Source organism: Oncorhynchus mykiss, chromosome 21 (assembly GCF_057628025.1).
Source record: "Oncorhynchus mykiss isolate SJ-2025 chromosome 21, ASM5762802v1, whole genome shotgun sequence".
NCBI classification, from domain to species: domain Eukaryota; kingdom Metazoa; phylum Chordata; class Actinopteri; order Salmoniformes; family Salmonidae; genus Oncorhynchus; species Oncorhynchus mykiss.
This window is the reverse complement of record NC_143042.1, coordinates 48,706,772-48,725,843: the sequence shown is the minus strand read 5'-3', so window position 1 is coordinate 48,725,843 and position 19,072 is coordinate 48,706,772. Positions and strand designations below refer to the sequence as shown.

General features: G+C 46.0%; 1 protein-coding gene across 11 annotated transcripts in view; it reads right to left on the bottom strand.

Moving 5' to 3' along the window:
• The window catches only part of LOC110500891 (actin filament-associated protein 1), a 141,183-nt gene that overhangs the window by 78,671 nt on the left and 43,440 nt on the right, over positions 1–19,072 (bottom strand). For 3 of the 11 annotated variants that reach the window (XM_036958232.2, XM_036958235.2, XM_090214884.1), the window contains exon 1: positions 4,539–5,428. The exons of 5 other annotated variants lie outside the window; for them this stretch is intronic. In XM_036958232.2, the coding sequence (XP_036814127.2) occupies positions 4,539–4,590 (52 nt within the window). In that variant the 5' untranslated portion in view covers positions 4,591–5,428. Of the gene's footprint in view, positions 1–4,538; positions 5,429–19,072 lie in introns of those variants that run through there. 3 more of the 11 variants (XM_036958233.2, XM_090214881.1, XM_090214879.1) reach the window with 2 other exon arrangements.

The following is a 19,072-nucleotide window of genomic DNA, read 5'->3' as shown; positions in this document are numbered from 1 at the left end:
AGAATGCGGTGATTGACAGAGTAGAAAGCCTTGGCCAGGTCGATGAATACAGCTGCACAGTATTATATTTTATCAATGATGGTTATGATATCGTTTAGGACCTTTGAGCGTGGCTGAGGTGCATTGTTGGTTAGTGTCTGTAATTTGTCTCAATATATTTCATGATGTGTCGCCTAACATGCACAATGATGTGCCAAGTCTGTAGTATTGTGCATTTGTATTGGGTAAGTATTACAATAAGCCGCCTCCATATTTGCAGCCATAGGTGTTAATATCTCTCTAGAAGCTGATCCGTCGTCAGTACTGTGAAATAATACTAATGTTAAGGAAAGATTTGAATGGAGAAAGCTGATCCGAGAGCAGTGCTCCCCAATCTTTCGATCCTACCGGTATCGACACATGCTCTAACGACGGACTTAGCGACCATTCTCTGCCTTGTGTTTTGGGAAACACATGTTACATCTTCGGGCCGTTGTAGGAAAGATGCATTGTTAAAACACTCGTAAACCTAAATTCCATCGCTATCGGGGAAACCGGGCCCTAGTCTGTTTGGATTGGGTTGGCACTTCCCTTTCTCACTCCCTCCCTCCTTCCAGGCTCCTTTCCTCTCTCCCTTCCTCCCTCGGTCTGGGTAAACTGAGTGCCTTACTCCTGGGTCTGAGTCGGCACATTCCCTCCAGGCAGTCCACACCCACGCTCCGAGAGAGGAAGCCCGATCTCGCGGTATCCAGAGCGGGGAAACACGCCACCTGCATTGTGCCTCTGGAACTCTCTCTCTCTCTGGGGCCCCTGTTTGACCCAGAATAGTTAACCTGGGGACTATTTCAGTAGATTACAACATTGCACAGCAATCAGATTTAAATGGGTAGAACAACCATGACTCTCGTGACAGCACGTTGCATCATATTTACACATGAATAAGCACATATACTCTGAAGACCAAATTCGGGCCTGCAGGCCACAAACACCACAATCAAAAGGCTCAACATCATATCAAACCATGGTCATAAAAACGCAATAAACCTTTAATAAACCACTCTTGCTTTTGAGTCCTTTCCGCTGAGAAGCATACACATGTACTGTAAGATGAGAAGAATAGTGGAGGCGTTAGTTTAGGATGAGAGCGTTCTCTATCGTGGTCTGTAATTACCAGGGCTCTGTCTGTGTTCCACAGGGCATGACAAGGGAACATCACCGTGGTTTATATCATCTCATCAGTGCCAAACCTATAGAGAATGATAGAGACCTCTAGTGGCCAGAAGGCTATTTTAGCATGGGCAGCGCCATTGAGGGCGCTCCACCATGCTTCCGCCATTTTAAAGTAGTCAAATAAGTCAACTGAGTGGGCATTCCTATGAGTTGTATCCTCAATGGCGCTGCGCATACTGTCACAGACGCTATAATAGCGCAGCTATAAAGATTAGTCCTCTATCTATCTCTATGGCCAAACCACAAACATCTGAGTCAGACTGATCGACTGATGTACTGCTCAAAACCTCATCTGAGAGATGGGAAGTTGGATTCTGTAGTTCAGAGAGAGAGAGACGGGGAACAGAATGAGGGGAGAGAGAGGGAAGTAGGGGAGCAAGAGACAGAAAGAGACAGAGAGTGAAACTCCTCCATTATGTGTAAGAGGATAATTACAAAGCACTCAATCTGAAACCAAACCACAAAGAGGGGGATGGAGTAAGGAAAGGAGAGGAGGAGAGTGGTTAGAGGCTCTGGATTTTGGTTGGACTCATCTTTCTTAGAGGAATGGAAGGATGGAGGAGACTTGGTGGTGCAGGAAGGATGGAGGAGACTTGGTGGTGCAGGAAGGATGGCATTCCATCCTGGACTGTTGTAAAGTCACCAGCCAATTGCATTCAACCAATAAATAAAGAAAGCCAAAGAGGATAAGGAGGCAGATAAGAGGACCATTCATGTTCCCATATCATACTTAACGCTTGTGGTAAAGATAGAGCCATCCATGTATTGGCCCAAAGCCAAGTTATCTACCATGACATTAAAATTCAAGCCACTTGCCCTTTGATTGACGGCTCCTAACCAGACAGTCTTTGAGGTGTTTATTCCCATTAGACTCCACCCAAACACAGACCACAACCACCCTTTCTTCTCCCATCACTTCCATGTTCAGCCATGTCGTTGTTTTTATTCCAAAAGCCACCCTTGTGCCCCTCCCTAAATCAACGACCCCACATTTGGCTGAGACAGAACCCACCCTAACCCTGTAACTCTGGTAGTTCCATCCATACCACCTTAATCTTTGCCCCAGACAGACAAACTAACTAGCTAACCGGCTCATCCTTTTATGTAGGCTGCTAAGCCTATTACATCAGGCTAGTGGTTAATGAGAAATGATGAACAACACTTGTAGTCGTTATTGCCCCGAGGATATTACCAAAGAGTGGCAGAAGTAGTCTTTTATAATGACTCATACTGTATGCATTTGGAGATTATATCAGATGGCCATGCAAAGCCAATGTTACATCAACTAAAAGGGTCTTGGATTTGTATTGGATAAGGGCGCAGTTACACTATATGATGGCCACACCATATGACAGTCATACTGAATGACAGTTACACTGTATGACACAAGTCTCATATAAATCTGAATCAAGGCGGTCGGTCACATAATGGCTCTTCATCACATTGGTTTTCCAATGTGCATAAGGCTATTAACAGGCGAGGGAGAGGGGCTAAAGGTCTCCAATTAGTGTTGGAATTAAACTATCTGTGACTGAATGCAAGTTCAATGATTGACTTTGGTGAGGGATTATAAAAATAAATGAATCTCTCTTCTCCTCTTCGTTGGATCTGGTTTTCCTGCTGTTGAAAAGTGTTCCCGATGGATTTTCTGACACGTGAAAGCCTTTAAAAATCCATCATCATTGGGGTGCTGGGTGGGGTATCCCTTTCCCCTAAAACCAGAACCAAATGGGCCAACCAACGAAGGGGGCTAAAACACTGACACCATGCCCACATCACAGGCACCCAACGCGGTGCAAATTAATGCCACATCGTCTGAGGGTTTCCGACCGAGGGGAAAACTACAATAATAAACAGCAATAAACACATTAACACTCCATTCGTATTGCTCTCAAACAGCACCTCGTAAGAGTTTATAAACAGGGACTTGCTGAAAGAAATGCATTTATTTCTAAGTGCCAAGCTAGTTGCCTGCTGCTAGTACCCCCACTGGTGAGTAGGCTGATCGCAATACAAAAACCTAAAAACACCCTAGCTGTCCCAGCCCTCCAGCCAAAACACACTTGTCACATTCTCACGTGGCGTGGATTTGAGATTACAGCGTTACTACACAATAGTTCTGTCGGGAACGCCACCACATGTGAACCCGGAATACGTCGCGGAGCTCCCTGATACCACGCAGCTGCCAACCCAAGTAGGCTGGAAGAGGCTAACGCTGGAGCCAGGCTGTGTTATTGTAAGGATACAGTCTCCTGCAGACAAACAAGAGATATGGAGCCACTTGGTGTTGTCAAACCACGACTATGTTATTGACCTCGGGGAAAATCTTAAATGACCTCTTGGTTGACCTTAAGTATGTGGTCCTATGTAACACATGAGTTGTAACACCATGGCAACCTTTGAGTAGCACCCCGCAATAATGTGTGTAAAGTAATATGATACAAAATTAGCTTCATTAGTGTAAAGCAAGCTTAATATGACACTAACTTTGATTTCAAATAAGACTTGTACATAAACATAAGCATTCCACGGTTGCTATAGAAACTAATGTTGCCCTAATTAACTGGTGGTACACTAGCAAAGGTAATGCCTCCAAATCGCTGAGCCCGTAAAACGCATGTCCAATAAAGCACCCCAAGTGCGCTTCCCTGGATAAAATGTGTCCCCGGTCACTTCGTCCAGAGTAAGTGGGCGGCAGCTGCGCCCAGCTAGAGCAGAATCCAGTGATTATCATGCGGGACTGCCTGGACGCCGTAAGGGCTGCTATTCATCAGTGTAGTTGGCTTGAGGGAGGGTAAAGGACGGGGAAGGCTCCGGTTCCAACCTGCTAGGCTACTACAGTCGCAACGCATAATTCCATGGACAACAAAACTATGATCCCAACGACACTTTCAGGAGCCGGCGGTGGTCAGCAGTCTTTCCAGCCTCCAGCTCGCAGCAACCCCCTGTGTGTCTCTCTCCGTGTCTCAATTATGAGAAGAAACATAACTGTATAAATAACTGTATTCATTAGACGACTTCATTGTAGCAAAGCTGAAATGACATTTTACAATGCAGGATGATAATGATAAACATTAATGCATTGTTAGTATTAGGATATACATTGTTATAAACCATTCATTGTCGTGACAAGATATAATCAATTCCCCCTATCCGCTGCTTTTCACTTCCAGTGAGCGTGTTGCCTATTGAACCGTTTCATTTTAAAACCAACAGACTATCAAGGGGTGATTGTAAATATATTTTTCAGATACATATCAATAATTTCAGCGGCCAGTTGTTGGAGCCACTGAAACAAAGCGCATGATAACGTTAAAATAGACACTCACCCCTGGAAGCGAACAAAATGGGATCGCTCCGCATCGTGGCTTCCCAGCGCATCTATTCCCCAAACAGCAAACGGAATCAGGCGCGTTCCCGGCAGCTGCCGAATATCAATACAATCCCTCTCCCCACCCGGCAGCGGCCAACGACAGACCCTCGTCTGTTTATCCGAGGATAGATTTTCCCCGCGATACCAGCTTTGAATAGCCTTTCTTTACGGTGACCAACCGGCAACTTCTCCGGTCTCGCGTATCCTTTCAAACTTTTCTCCGGCTCTTTTCTCCTCCTCTTCCCTCTTTGCTTCCTTCCTTCCGTCCTCCTCCCTCTTTCAAAACTCTCGATAGTCAAACTGCCTGTGCCTGCATGTCCTGTTCGGCTCAGAAACTGAGCGGATCTTGTTTGAATGCTTGCATCTGCAGTTTTGCACCACGGTGCTGGCAGGCAACTATAATATAGAGAGCTAATCGTGTCTTATCAGCAAGTGCGCCGAGGGAAGACTGCGCTTTAAAATCTGTCCCCTTCACTGTTTTTCTGTATCTCCTTCTCTCTCTTCGCTGTAAAACGAGACGCAACTGTTTCTCTCCGCCCAGCGCTCTCTCTGTCTGGAAGTTTGCAGTTAGCTCAGGAAAAAAAATAAAAACACGTACGGCCAGAGAGGACTAGCCCCACTCTCCCCCTTTTGCTCTGCGACAGATGGGATATTGAACTCGGGCTGGCTCGCCCCTAGGGATGGGGGAAATCGGCAGCTTATGGTAATAGTAGGTAATTAAGGACCGGTCGCGTCTGTCCCTGTACCCCGCACACCCCCGCACGTACAGGGGCCGAATCGTGAAGTTTTGTGTCCTGTGTCCGAAGGGGAGAACAAAAGCCAGCCATGACAGATATGAAGGAGAGTGCGGCTCAAATTGCAATACACGGATACATACATACAGTAGCAGGCCATCTACCTCCTCCAACTCAAGACTCACCAGTGTAGAATAGCTTATGCTATGGAAACGCTGAACTGAAAAGTTATACCATGTGTACATTGACACATATGAAACCAAGTCATATGTAATTAAGGTCTTTGTGGACTATAAACTAAACACTTGCGGGTGTGTGCCTTGCTATCCCCCCCAAAATCCAACCTGACCTTCACTTCTACTGTACGTTAGTAGAGCAGAGTGTTGGGTTAGGTAAAATTGCCAGAAAAGGACTACCACACACATTTTGTGTTCGGAGCTGATTTCCTTAGACAGGCCTGTTAAAAGCTTTTATCTCACTCACATCTCACTTTGCTGGTTCAAGAAACAATAAAAATGTAAACACACTATTGTAAAACAGGTTCACAGCAAGACAGGTTTACAGCAAGACGGGTGGCAGGTTTACAGCAAGACAGGTTTACAACAGGACAGGTTTACAGCAAGACAGGTTTACAACAGGACAGGTGGTAGGTTTACAGCAAGACAGGTTTACAACAGGACAGGTTCACAGCAAGACAGGTTTACAACAGGACAGGTGGCAGGTTTACAGCAGGGCATGTTTACAGCAGGACAAGTTTACAGCAGGGCAGGTTTACAGCAGGGCAGGTTTACAGCAAGACGGGTGGCAGGTTTACAGCAAGACAGGTTTACAACAGGACAGGTAGCAGGTTTACAGCAGGGCATGTTTACAGCAGGACAGGTTTACAGCAGGGCAGGTTTACAGCAGGACAGGTTTACAGCAGGACAGGTTTACAGCAGGGCGGGTTTACAGCAGGGCGGGTTTACAGCAGGACAGGTTTACAGCAGGACAGGTTTACAGCAGGGCAAGTTTACAGCAGGACGGGTTTACAGCAGGGCAAGTTTACCACAAGACAGGTGGCAGGTTTACAGCAAGACAGGTGACGGGTTTACAGCAGGGCAAGTTTACAGCAGGACAAGTTTACAGCAAGACAGGTGACGGGTTTACAGCAGGGCAAGTTTACAGCAGGGCAAGTTTACAGCAGGGCAGGTTGTGAGACCTGTAGTAGATCCGACGTGGCATTCCTTACAGTTAGTGTATGCTGTGCATTATGGTATGTAGTCCCAGATGCCCCTTAAGTGGGTTAATTACTGTACAGGAAAGTAGTGGAAGGAGGAGTGCTTTTTGAGTTGAGAACAGACTTTAGCTAGTAGGGAAAGGGGGTTGTACAGAGGAGGCACGGGGGGCTGCCTTAAATTGACATCCACATCTTTGGCGCCTGGGAAACAGTGGGTTAACTGCCCTACTCGGGGGCAGAATGACAGATTTTTACCTTTCCAGCTCGGGGATTCGATCCAGAAACCTTTCGGTTACTGGCCCAACCCTCTAACCACTAGGCTACCTGTAGTAAATAATATGACCAATGGGAGGAGTGCTTGTTGAGTTGAGAGCAGACTTTATGAAATAAAATTGCCAATGCAGATTTTACATTTTTATTTAACTAGGCAAGTCAGTTAAGAACAAATACTTGTTTACAATGACGGCCTACCGGGGAACAGTGGGCTAACTGCTTTGTTCATGAACAGAACGATATATTTGTACCTCGTCAGCTCGGGGATTCGATCCAGCAAACTTTTGGTTACTGGCTCAACACTCTAACCACTAGGCTACCTGCCGCCCCTACACTCTAACCACTAGGCTACCTGCCGCCCCCCCACTCTAACCACTAGGCTACCTGCCGCCCCTCCACTCTAACCACTAGGCTACCTGCCGCCCCTCCACTCTAACCACTAGGCTACCTGCCGCCCCTCCACTCTAACCACTAGGCTACCTGCCGCCCCTACACTCTAACCACTAGGCTACCTGCCGCCCCTACGCTCTAACCACTAGGCTACCTGCCGCCCCTACACTCTAACCACTAGGCTACCTGCCGCCCCTACACTCTAACCACTAGGCTACCTGCCGCCCCCCCACTCTAACCACTAGGCTACCTGCCGCCCCTCCACTCTAACCACTAGGCTACCTGCCGCCCCTCCACTCTAACCACTAGGCTACCTGCCGCCCCTCCACTCTAACCACTAGGCTACCTGCCGCCCCTACACTCTAACCACTAGGCTACCTGCCGCCCCTACGCTCTAACCACTAGGCTACCTGCCGCCCCTACACTCTAACCACTAGGCTACCTGCCGCCCCTACACTCTAACCACTAGGCTACCTGCCTCCCCTCCACTCTAACCACTAGGCTACCTGCCGCCCCTCCATTCTAACCACTAGGCTACCTGCCGCCCCTACACTCTAACCACTAGGCTACCTGCCGCCCCTCCACTCTAACCACTAGGCTACCTGCCGCCCCTCCACTCTAACCACTAGGCTCTACCTGCCGGCCCTACACTCTAACCACTAGGCTACCTGCCTCCCCTACACTCTAACCACTAGTCTACCTGCCGCCCCTACACTCTAACCACTAGGCTACCTGCCGCCCCTACACTCTAACCACTAGGCTACCTGCCGCCCCTACACTCTAACCACTAGGCTACCTGCCGCCCCTACACTCTAACCACTAGGTTACCTGCCGCCCCTACACTCTAACCAATAGGCTACCTGCCTCCCCTACACTCTAACCACTAGGCTACCTGCCGCCCCTACACTCTAACCACTAGGCTACCTGCCGCCCCTACACTCTAACCACTAGGCTAACTGCCGCCCCTACACTCTAACCACTAGGCTACCTGCCGCCCCTCCACTCTAACCACTAGGCTACCTGCCGCCCCTACACTCTAACCACTAGGCTACCTGCCGCCCCTACACTCTAACCACTAGGCTACCTGCTGCCCCTACACTCTAACCACTAGGCTACCTGCCGCCCCTACACTAACCACTAGGCTACCTGCCGCCCCTGCTTCAGAGAGGAAGCTGAGCTGGAGGGTGATGAAAGATGGACCCGTTTACACCAGTGTTAAAGATGTGGTGCAATGGATGGGAGGAGGTGTGTGGGTGTTGTGTTTCTTTGAATGTGTGTTTGAGGCAGAGAGTGTGTACAAGACAGGAGGATATGCTATAGTGTGACCATGCAAGGTGTCAACCTTTAACCTGAAATGAATGCACAAGCTGAAGTGTTTCTGCGCACATGTACACACGTTGTACATTATCTGTATACTAGTTGTATACTAGTTGTATACTAGTTGTATACTAGTTGTATACTAGTTGTATACTAGCAACGGATTGTATCTTTTGCATCAACTCTTTCTTGGCTGATCTGGGCTTTCTGAAAGTCAGTGTTGATGTCAGTGTTTGGCTGCATGACAACGATAACCTAATGGACACACACACACACACACACACACACACACACACACACACACACACACACACACACACACACACACACACACACACACACACACACACACACACACACACACACACACACACACACACACACACACACTTGTACCCCCACTCTTGCACTGCAGCCATGAAACTGTTGTCAGTGACACCCTGCTGTCTCCACACTGTTACTATAAAATATAGGATTTCCCCATCTCACAACACTGGGTGTTACTACACATTGTCACTATTAAAATATAGGATTTCCCCATCTCACAACACTGGGTGTTACTACACATTGTCACTATTAAAATATAGGATTTCCCCATCTCACAACACTGGGTGTGGCTCCATCTCTATATACTTCCCTCAACAGTGCTGTGTGTGTGTACACGTTTCTACGTGTGTGTGTTGGGGGGTTGGAGTTGAGTGAACTACGTAGTCTATCGACCGGAGTCACATGTCCAGAACACACGTTAGGCTCTATGCAAAACATCCGTGACACAAATAACCTTTTCTCTCCTCCAGATTCATTTATTGAATAAAGGACACAGATTTGGGGGTTGAGGCACAACACTGGCCTTGTCCCCAGTCTGTAGACCTCTACGGTCTGTAGAGTGGTAAGAACCCAGACATGCTGGCTCACACTAACCCTCCCAACCCTGACAAAGAGTCTGTCGTCCTGCAATACGATGACATGACGCTTTGGGGGGGAAAAAGAGAAAAGAAGACATGTTGAGAGAAATAGAGTGAACGATATGTGATGGGTGAGAGAAAGAGATAAGAGGGAACGTAGGAGAAAGCATGTCGGGGATAGTGAGGGAGAGAAAGAGATAGAGGGAACGTAGGAGAAAGCATGTCGGGATAGAGAGGGAGAGAAAGAGATAAGTTACGTAGGAGAAAGTATGTTGGGGATAGAGAGGGAGAGAAAGAGATAAGAGGGAACGTAGGAGAAAGCATGTTGGGGATAGAGAGGGAGAGAAAGAGAAGTTACGTAGGAGAAAGCATGTCGGGGATAGAGAGGGAGAGAAAGAGAAGTTACGTAGGAGAAAGTATGTCGGGGATAGAGAGGGAGAGAAAGAGATAAGTTACGTAGGAGAAAGTATGTTGGGGATAGAGAGAGAGAGAAAGAGATAAGAGGGAACGTAGGAGAAAGCATGTCGGGGATAGAGAGGGAGAGAAAGAGATAACAGGGAACGTAGGAGAAAGCATGTCGGGGATAAAGAGGGAGAGAAAGAGAGAGGGAACGTAGGAGAAAGCATGTCGGGGATAGAGAGGGAGAGAAAGAGATAGAGGGAACGTAGGAGAAAGCATGTCGGGGATAGAGAGGGAGAGAAAGAGATAGAGGGAACGTAGGAGAAAGCATGTCGGGGATAGAGAGGGAGAGAAAGAGATAGAGGGAACGTAGGAGAAAGCATGTCGGGGATAGAGAGGGAGAGAAAGAGATAAGAGGGAACGTAGGAGAAAGCATGTTGGGGATAGAGAGGGAGAGAAAGAGAGAGGGAACGTAGGAGAAAACATGTCGGGGATAGAGAGGGAGAGAAAGAGATAGAGGGAACGTAGGAGAAAGCATGTCGGGGATAGAGAGGGAGAGAAAGAGATAGAGGGAACGTAGGAGAAAGCATGTCGGGGATAGAGAGGGAGAGAAAGAGATAAGAGGGAACGTAGGAGAAAGCATGTCGGGGATAGAGAGGGAGAGAAAGAGATAGAGGGAACGTAGGAGAAAGCATGTCGGGGATAGAGAGGGAGAGAAAGAGATAGAGGGAACGTAGGAGAAAGCATGTCGGGGATAGAGAGGGAGAGAAAGAGAGAGGGAACGTAGGAGAAAGCATGTTGGGGATAGAGAGGGAGAGAAAGAGATAAGTTACATAGGAGAAAGCATGTCGGGGATAGAGAGGGAGAGAAAGAGATGAGGGAACGTAGGAGAAAGTATGTCGGGGATAGAGAGGGAGAGAAAGAGAGAGGGAACGTAGGAGAAAGCATGTTGGGGATAGAGAGGGAGAGAAAGAGATAAGAGGGAACGTAGGAGAAAGTATGTCGGGGATAGAGAGGGAGAGAAAGAGATAGAAGGAACGTAGGAGAAAGCATGTTGGGGATAGAGAGGGAGAGAAAGAGATATCAAATCAAATGCTATTGGTCACATACACATGTTTAGCAATGTTATTACGGGTGTAGTGAAATGCTTGTGTTTCTAGCTCCAACAGTGCAGTAATATCTAACAATTTAACAACAATACACACATCTAAAAGTAAAATAATGGAATTTAGAAATATCTAAATATTAAGATGAGCAATGTAGAATACAGTACATACTGTACATATGAAGTTAGTAAAACTGTATGTTAACATGATTGAAGTGGCCAGTGAGTCCATGTCCATGTACACTATCGTTCAGAAGTTTGGGGTCACTTAGAAATGTCCTGGTTTTTTAAAGAAAAGCACATTTGTTTTGTTCATTAAAATAACATCAAATTGATCAGAAATACAGTGTAGACATTGTTAATGTTGTAAATGACTATTGTAGCTGGAAACGGCAGTTTTTTTATGGAATATCTACATAGGCGTACAGAGGCCCATCATCAGCAACCATCACTCCTGTGTTCCAATGGCACATTGTGTTAACTAATCCAAGCTTATAATTTTAAAAGGCTAATTGATCATTAGAAAACCCTTTTGCAATTATGTTAGCGCTGAAAACTGTGTTTCTGATTAAAGAACCAATAAAACTGGCCTTCTTTAGACTAGTTGAGTATCTGGAGCATCAGCATTTGTGGGTTCGATTACAGGCTCAAAATGGCCAGAAACAAATAACTTTCTTCTGAAACTCGTCAGTCTATTCTTGTTCTGAGAAATGAAGGCTATTCCATGTGAGAATTTGCCAAGAAACTGAAGATCTCATACAACGTTGTGTACTACTCCCTTCACAAAACAGCGCAAACTGTCTCTAACCAGAATAGAAAGAGGAGTGGGAGGCCACGGTGCACAACTGAGCAGGAGGACAATTACATTAGAGTGTCTAGTTTGAGAAACAGACGCCTCACAAGTCCTCAACTGGCAGCTTCATTAAATAGTCTTAACGTCAACAGTGAAGAGGGGACTCTTGGATGCTGGCCTTACCAATGTCTACACTGTATTTCTGATCAAATTGATGTTATTTTAATGGACAAAAAAAATTGCTTTTCTTTCAGAAACAAGAACATTTCTGTGACCCCAAACTTTTGAACGGTAGTGTATATATGGAAGCAGCCTCTAAGGTGCAGGGTTGAGTTACCGGGTGGTAGCCGGCTAGTGATGGCTATTTAACAGTCTGATGGCCTTGAGATAGAAGCTGTTTTTCAGTCTCTCAGTCCCATCTTTGATGCACCTGTACTGACCTCGCCTTCTGAATGTCTTTGAGGCCAAGCCACATGTTTTCAGCCTCCTGAGGTTGAAGAGGCGCTGCTGCTCCTTCTTCACCACACTGTCTGTGTGGGTGGACCATTTCAGATTGTCAGCAATGTGTACGCCGAGGAACTTGTGCTTGCGTGCATGCTTGCTCTCTTTTGTGCGTGCATGTGTGTATTACGAAGAAAGAGTGTGTGTGTGTGTGTATTATGATGAAAGAGTGCGTGTGTGTGTGTGTGTGGGGGGGGGGGGGGAAGCAGTCAGAGCCCAGTCCATGTGTGTCTTCCCCTAGTTTTAGAAAGGGACTGCTCCTGTTGTAGCTCCTGTGGTGGTCCAGACGCACCTGTCAAAATCTCTTGGCGCACGACCCACCCCCCCCCACTCCCTCAACAAGAGGGAGGGGGTCTAGGGGCTGAGGGGGATGGGGGTTTGGGCCTCTTGGTAGGGGCAGCGTTAAACAAACACTCCTCCAATGAAACGATTAGGCCCCTGGAGGTGCTGGAGTGATTGTGTCTGACTGGAGTCTGTGTCTGTGCAGGCTTCAGTCAGACACAGGCTCCAGTCAGACACAGGCTTCAGTCAGACACAGGCTTCAGTCAGACACAGGCTTCAGTCAGACACAGGCTCCAGTCAGACACAGGCTCCAGTCAGACACTGACTCCAGTCAGACACTGACTCCAGTCAGACACTGACTCCAGTCAGACACAGGCTCCAGTCAGACACAGGCTCCAGTGAGACACAGACTCCAGTGAGACACAGACTCCAGTCAGACACAGACTCCAGTCAGACACAGACTCCAGTCAGACACAGAGTCCAGTCAGACAGAGATTCCAGTCAGACACAGGCTCCAGTCAGACACAGGCTCCAGTCAGACACAGGCTCCAGTCAGACACAGGCTCCAGACAGACACAGGCTCCAGTCAGACACAGGCTCCAGTCAGACACGGATTCCAGACAGACACGGATTCCAGTCAGACACGGATTCCAGTCAGACACGGATTCCAGTCAGACACGGATTCCAGTCAGACACGGGCTCCAGTCAGACACGGGCTCCAGTCAGACACGGGCTCCAGTCAGACACGGGCTCCAGTCAGACACAGGCTCCAGTCAGACACAGGCTCCAGTCAGACACAGGCTCCAGTCAGACACAGGCTCCAGACAGACACAGGCTCCAGTCAGACACAAGCTCCAGTCAGACACAGACTCCAGTCAGACACTGACTCCAGTCAGACACAGACTCCAGTCAGACACAGACTCCAGTCAGACACAGACTCCAGTCAGACACAGACTCCAGTCAGACACAGACTCCAGACAGACACAGACTCCAGTCAGACACAGACTCCAGTTAGAGCTGTAAAGTTGGCCCACTGTGCTATAAGTTTAGATGTCTCTGTATACATCCAAAATGGCGACCCCCACTGACTTCCTACCATCAGAGTCAGAGCTTGTTCTGTTGCCTATTGTTCTAGTGTTCCATTCACTATTGTTCTAGTGTTATATTGCCTATTGTTCTAGTGTTATATTGCCTATTGTTCTAGTGTCATGTTGCCTATTGTTCTAGTGTTATATTGCCTATTGTTCTAGTGTCATGTTGCCTATTGTTCTAGTGTCATGTTGCCTATTGTTCTAGTGTCATGTTGCCTATTGTTCTAGTGTTCTATTCCCTATTGTTCCATTCCCTATTGTCCTAGTGTTCTATTCCCTATTGTTCTAGTATTCTATTGCCTGTTGTTCTTGTGTCCTGTTGCCTATTGTTCTAGTGTTCTATTGCCTGTTGTTCTAGTGTTCTATTCCCTATTGTTCTAGTGTTCTATTGCCAGGTGTTATTAAAAAAGTCAGGGGCTGCCAGATTCAAAGTAGAAAGAAGAGATTACAAAGATGTCTCCTCCTGAAGTTATTGTCTTTGATTTGGGTGGAATGTGTGCTATCAGAGGAAGAATCGCTTCTCTAGTCCACAGTGAATAGAACAGTTCTAAAAACACTTATCTTCCCAGGGACAACCCTAACGAAACAGACAATCAAACAGAGTAAAGATACAACTCCATTTAAATGTACTAGCTTGTTGGCCTCAACTAATCTTCTGTAATCTAGAGGGGCCCTACACAGTAAAACATCTGATGGCAAAAGTTTAGGGGAGATAGCGTCTTCACAACAACTACTGTACAATACCAAGGTGTTCTTTTTCACATTCAACATTGTCACCCTTACAACAAACCACCTGCTAGCTTGCTGCATCACAATATCGGGCACTGTAATACTAGAGGCAGGATCAAGGCGTGAATGCTTTTTTCTCATCTGTGTTAATCTAAGGGTCTGACAGAGGGGGTGGGTTGGGTTGAGGGTAGACAGGATTATTAATTAAGAGAGACTCCTAATCTGGGTAATGTACCCTCATGTGCGGTAACAGTTTGTGTTGTCATCTCAGTGATTCCCCTGAGCATTTTGGAGCTGTCGCCACCACGGCAATTTCTTTTTAAATAAACCGCTTCTGCTGAACAATATCCTAGGGGAAACACTGCAACCGCCTCCTTTTGATGTGCAACAAGATCTCATAGTTTCCCTTCGAAATGTTTGATCCATAATTCATCTGTGGCATTTTGCATATATTTGTTTGGGGGGGGACAGGGGCTGGATTGAGGTGACAGCTCCTCTGTGTTTGTCTTTTCATATGGCCACGCTCTACAGATGATTCACATCAAGTTAGTGCACTATGACCAACAGGCTCCAGTTATAGTTGCACTACGCAGAAATCCCTCTGACATTTCCTGGTTGCTAAAAACTCTAAATAGTATGCCTAATTTTAGTTTATGTGCCCCTTGAAGACCTGTCTCTATTCCCCTAAATTAGGGGTGGGCAACTCCAGTCCTCGAGAGCCTGATTAGTGTCACACTTCCCCTCCCCGCCCATCCCTAGCAAACACAGCTGATTAATCAAATTGCATTCTAAACTGAAGATCACGATCAGGTGATTATTGGAGTCAGGTGTGTTAGCTGGGAATGGAGCAAAACTGTGACACAAATCAGGCCCTCGAGGGCTGGAGTCATGGAGGTATACCTCCCTGGTCATTGGAGGTATATGATGATTCCTCTGTTTGAAAGGAGGGTGGTATTGCATCATTTGATACTTCCAGATCTGTTATGCTCCGCCTAGCTCAGAGTACAACAACATATGTGCACACAAGCCTAAGATCACCATGCACAATGCCAAGCGTTGGCTGGAGGGGTGTAGAGCTCGCAGCCATTGGACTCTGGAGCAGTGGAAACACATTATATGGAGTGATGAATCACACTTCGCCATCGTCGGCAGTCCGACGGACGAATCTGGGTATGGCGGATGCTAGGAGAACGCTACCTGCCCCAATGCATAATGCCAACTGTAAAGTTTGGTGGAGGAGGAATAATAATCTGTGGCTGTTTTTCATAGTTTGGGCTAGGCCCCTTAGTTCCAGTGAAGGGAAATCTTAACGTGACAGCATACAATGACATTCTAGATGATTCTGTGCTTCCAACTTTGTAGCAAAAATTTTGGGAAGGCCCTTTCCTGTTTCATCATGACAATGCCCCCGTGCACAAAGCGAGGTTCATACAGAAATGGTTTGTCGAGATCGATGTGGGAAAACTTGACTGGCCTCCACAGAGCCCTGACCTCAACCCCATCGAACACCTTTGTGATGAATTGGAAGGCCAAATCGCCTACACCAGTGCCCGACCTCACTAATACTCATGGCTGAATGGAACAAAGTCTCCGCAGAAATGTTCCAACATCTAGTGGAAAGCCTTCCCAGAAGAGTAGAGGCTGTTATAGCAGCAATGTTCCAACATCTAGTGGGACTCCTTCCCAGAAGAGTAGAGACTGTTATAGCAGCAATGTTCCAACATCGAGTGGGACTCCTTCCCAGAAGAGTGGAGGCTGCTATTACAGCAAAGCAGGGATCAACTCCAAATGAATTCCCGTGATTTTAGAATGAAGTTCGAAGAGCAGGTGTCCACATACTTTTGGTCATGTAGTGTATTATCAGACGACAGACTTCCAAAGGAATTCCATTCAGAACATGCCCTACCCTCTCTATTCACTAAATGGACAATGTATTACAGTCTCACACACACACACACACACACACACACACACAATCACACACACACACACACACACACACACACCCTAATTGCATCCTATTCACAGACAGGAAGTCTCTTCTGAAAGGGGGAAGATCTCATCAGGTGGGTTAAGTATCACAAATGGAGGAAACTCGACTAGCGTTTTCCACAAGCACATGGATTAGCGTTCTCTCAGCTATCTGCAATACAGGAATGACTGAAGAATGAAACAGGTGTTAATCATGACCTTCGCTACACAGGAAACAGCAGTTGACTGGTCCATTGTCAACATGTTGATTTAAATCACTAGACCTAGATCAATGTCTTTGAAAATAACATACAAGTATCATTAGCTTTTTTTAAAACAATTCAATCTGTTTTCTTTTATCTTATTTTGGACCAGAGTGTGTCTCTCTCTCCGCTAGTCTACATATTGTTCCTGCAGTGAGGAGGATTCGCTATTTTCATCTGCTGTTTTAATAATTTATCTGCAGATGATCGCTAAAAAGCCTACCAGTATGCAAATTAGGGAGTCAAATGAATAGATCTCTTACCGATGTGATTCGGTAGGATACTGAAGAGTCACTCACTCTAACGTCACTGTCTGGCAAGTCCTGACAGACTTTATGTTGAAAATACAAACTAGATCTTTAGTTTACTTGTCCGGCTGAGATACCATGGACATATAACTACGTTGTATGATTTATAAATGGGAAGGCTACATGAGATCGACTTTATTCTGTCAGTTCCACACCTTTTATAAACTAGTCAAGCTCGCTGCTCGTCAATCAAAGCATAGTTAATAGCCTGTGCACCACCACTCTGTGGCTGCATATGAAACACGTTAGGGTTCAACGTTAACCTTTGGCCAAAAATCAACTGGCCCGAACAGAATTTCTACTGGCCCGAACAGAATTTCTACTGGATTTCTACTGGCCCGAACAGAATTTCTACTGGCCTGGACATTGTAGTTCTTAAATGCATTGGGGTCATGCAGGGCCTATAGTTTGGCATGTTTTCCCTCTATATTCTGCTATTAGTTATTGTGATATGTATTAAAAAGCTGTATAATATAATTGTATAATCTAAGTCATTACTCTATTCTTTAGAATTGCATTGTATTAATTGCATTCATTTTGAGAAGATTTGAAAATAGGACGCTGGACATGGCTACAGTAGGCTAGCCAAGAGGAATGCTAGGTGTCTTTTTGTATATTTTCTTTGCATACTACTGTATCAACAGTAGCCAGCATACTGCTAGTATGTTCACTATTGAAGGTTTACTCTTGTAAATCACTTTCCCTAAAATTAACAAGCTCATCGAATAGAATGATGGGTGCTTATTTTTGCTCTAGCGTGTGATGTGTGACGGCATCAACTCAAGAAGTTGTGACTGGTGGGACCATGGTGGTGCTTGAATGAACAGCCAATCATATTGCACAAATACAAATAGCATGACTTTTATGCATGTAGTTTTCAATGGTAGACTGCGACAGAGCAGGTAAATGTTGAACTGGAATGCAAAAATGTGCTGAAAAGTAGACGGGTTTGGTTGTTTAGCAACAAAACCGACCTGTGGTTGTTTAGCAACAAAACCGACCTGTGGTTGTTTAGCAACAAAACCGACCTGTAGTTGTTTAGCAACAAAACCGACCTGTGGTCAACTATGGGGCAAAACAGACGGGGTTGACTTAGATTGTTGATAACATAAGCTATATTTCGTCTCCAAAGTTTATAAAAAATATAAATAGATTGAATACTTGTTGTCTCTCAAAAACATTGCTACAGTTGTTGGTTAGCTGGCTAGCAAATGTGTTGTCATATTAGCAATGATATGAAAATCAGTCAAGAACAAGATGAAACTAGCTGAAAGAAGTTACGATTAACCACATGGCAGTTTTTTTTTGTAAAAAGCCATCTGGCCTTCCAGAACCACAACAACTCACGGACTTCAAATCAAAATCAAATCTAATGTTATTTGTCACATGGGTCAAACACAACAGTTTTTTTTAGACCTTACAGTGAAATGCTTACTTACTTACAGGCCCTTAACCAACAATGTACTTAAGAAAAATAAAAAATAAATAAATAAAAGTAACAAATAATTAAAGAGCAGCAGTAAAATAACAATAGTGAGGCTATAAACAGGGGGTACCGGAGTCAATGTGCGGGGGCACCGGTTAGATGAGGTAATATGTATATGTAGGTAGAATTAATAAAGTGGCTATGCATAGATAATAACAGTAGCGGCAGCGTAGTAGGCAGGGGGGGGGCAATACAAATAGTCTTGGTAGCCATTTGATTAGATGTTCAGGAGTCTTACGGCTTGGGGGAAGAAGCTGTTTAGAAGCCTCTTGGACCTAGACTTGGCAATTCGGTACCATTTGCCGTGCAGTAGCAGAGAGAACAGTCTATGACTGCGGTGGCTGGAGTCTTTGACAATTTTTAGGGCCTTCCTCTGACCACCTGGTATAGAGGTCCTGGATGGCAGGAAGCTTGGCCCCAGTGATGTACTGGGCCGTAAGCACTACCCTCTGTAGTGCCTTGCGGCTGGAGGCCGAGCCGTTGCCATACCAGGCAGTAATGCAACCCGTCAGGATGATCTCGATGGTGCAGCTGTAGAAACTTTTGAGGATCTGAGGACCCAGGCCAAATCTTTTCAGTCTCCTGCAGGGGAATAGGTTTTGTCGTGCACTCTTCACGACTATCTTGGTGTGTTTGGACCATGTTAGTTTGTTGGTGATGTGGACAGCAAGGAACTTGAAGCTCTCAATCTGCTCTACTACAGCCCAGTTGATGAGAATGGGAGCGT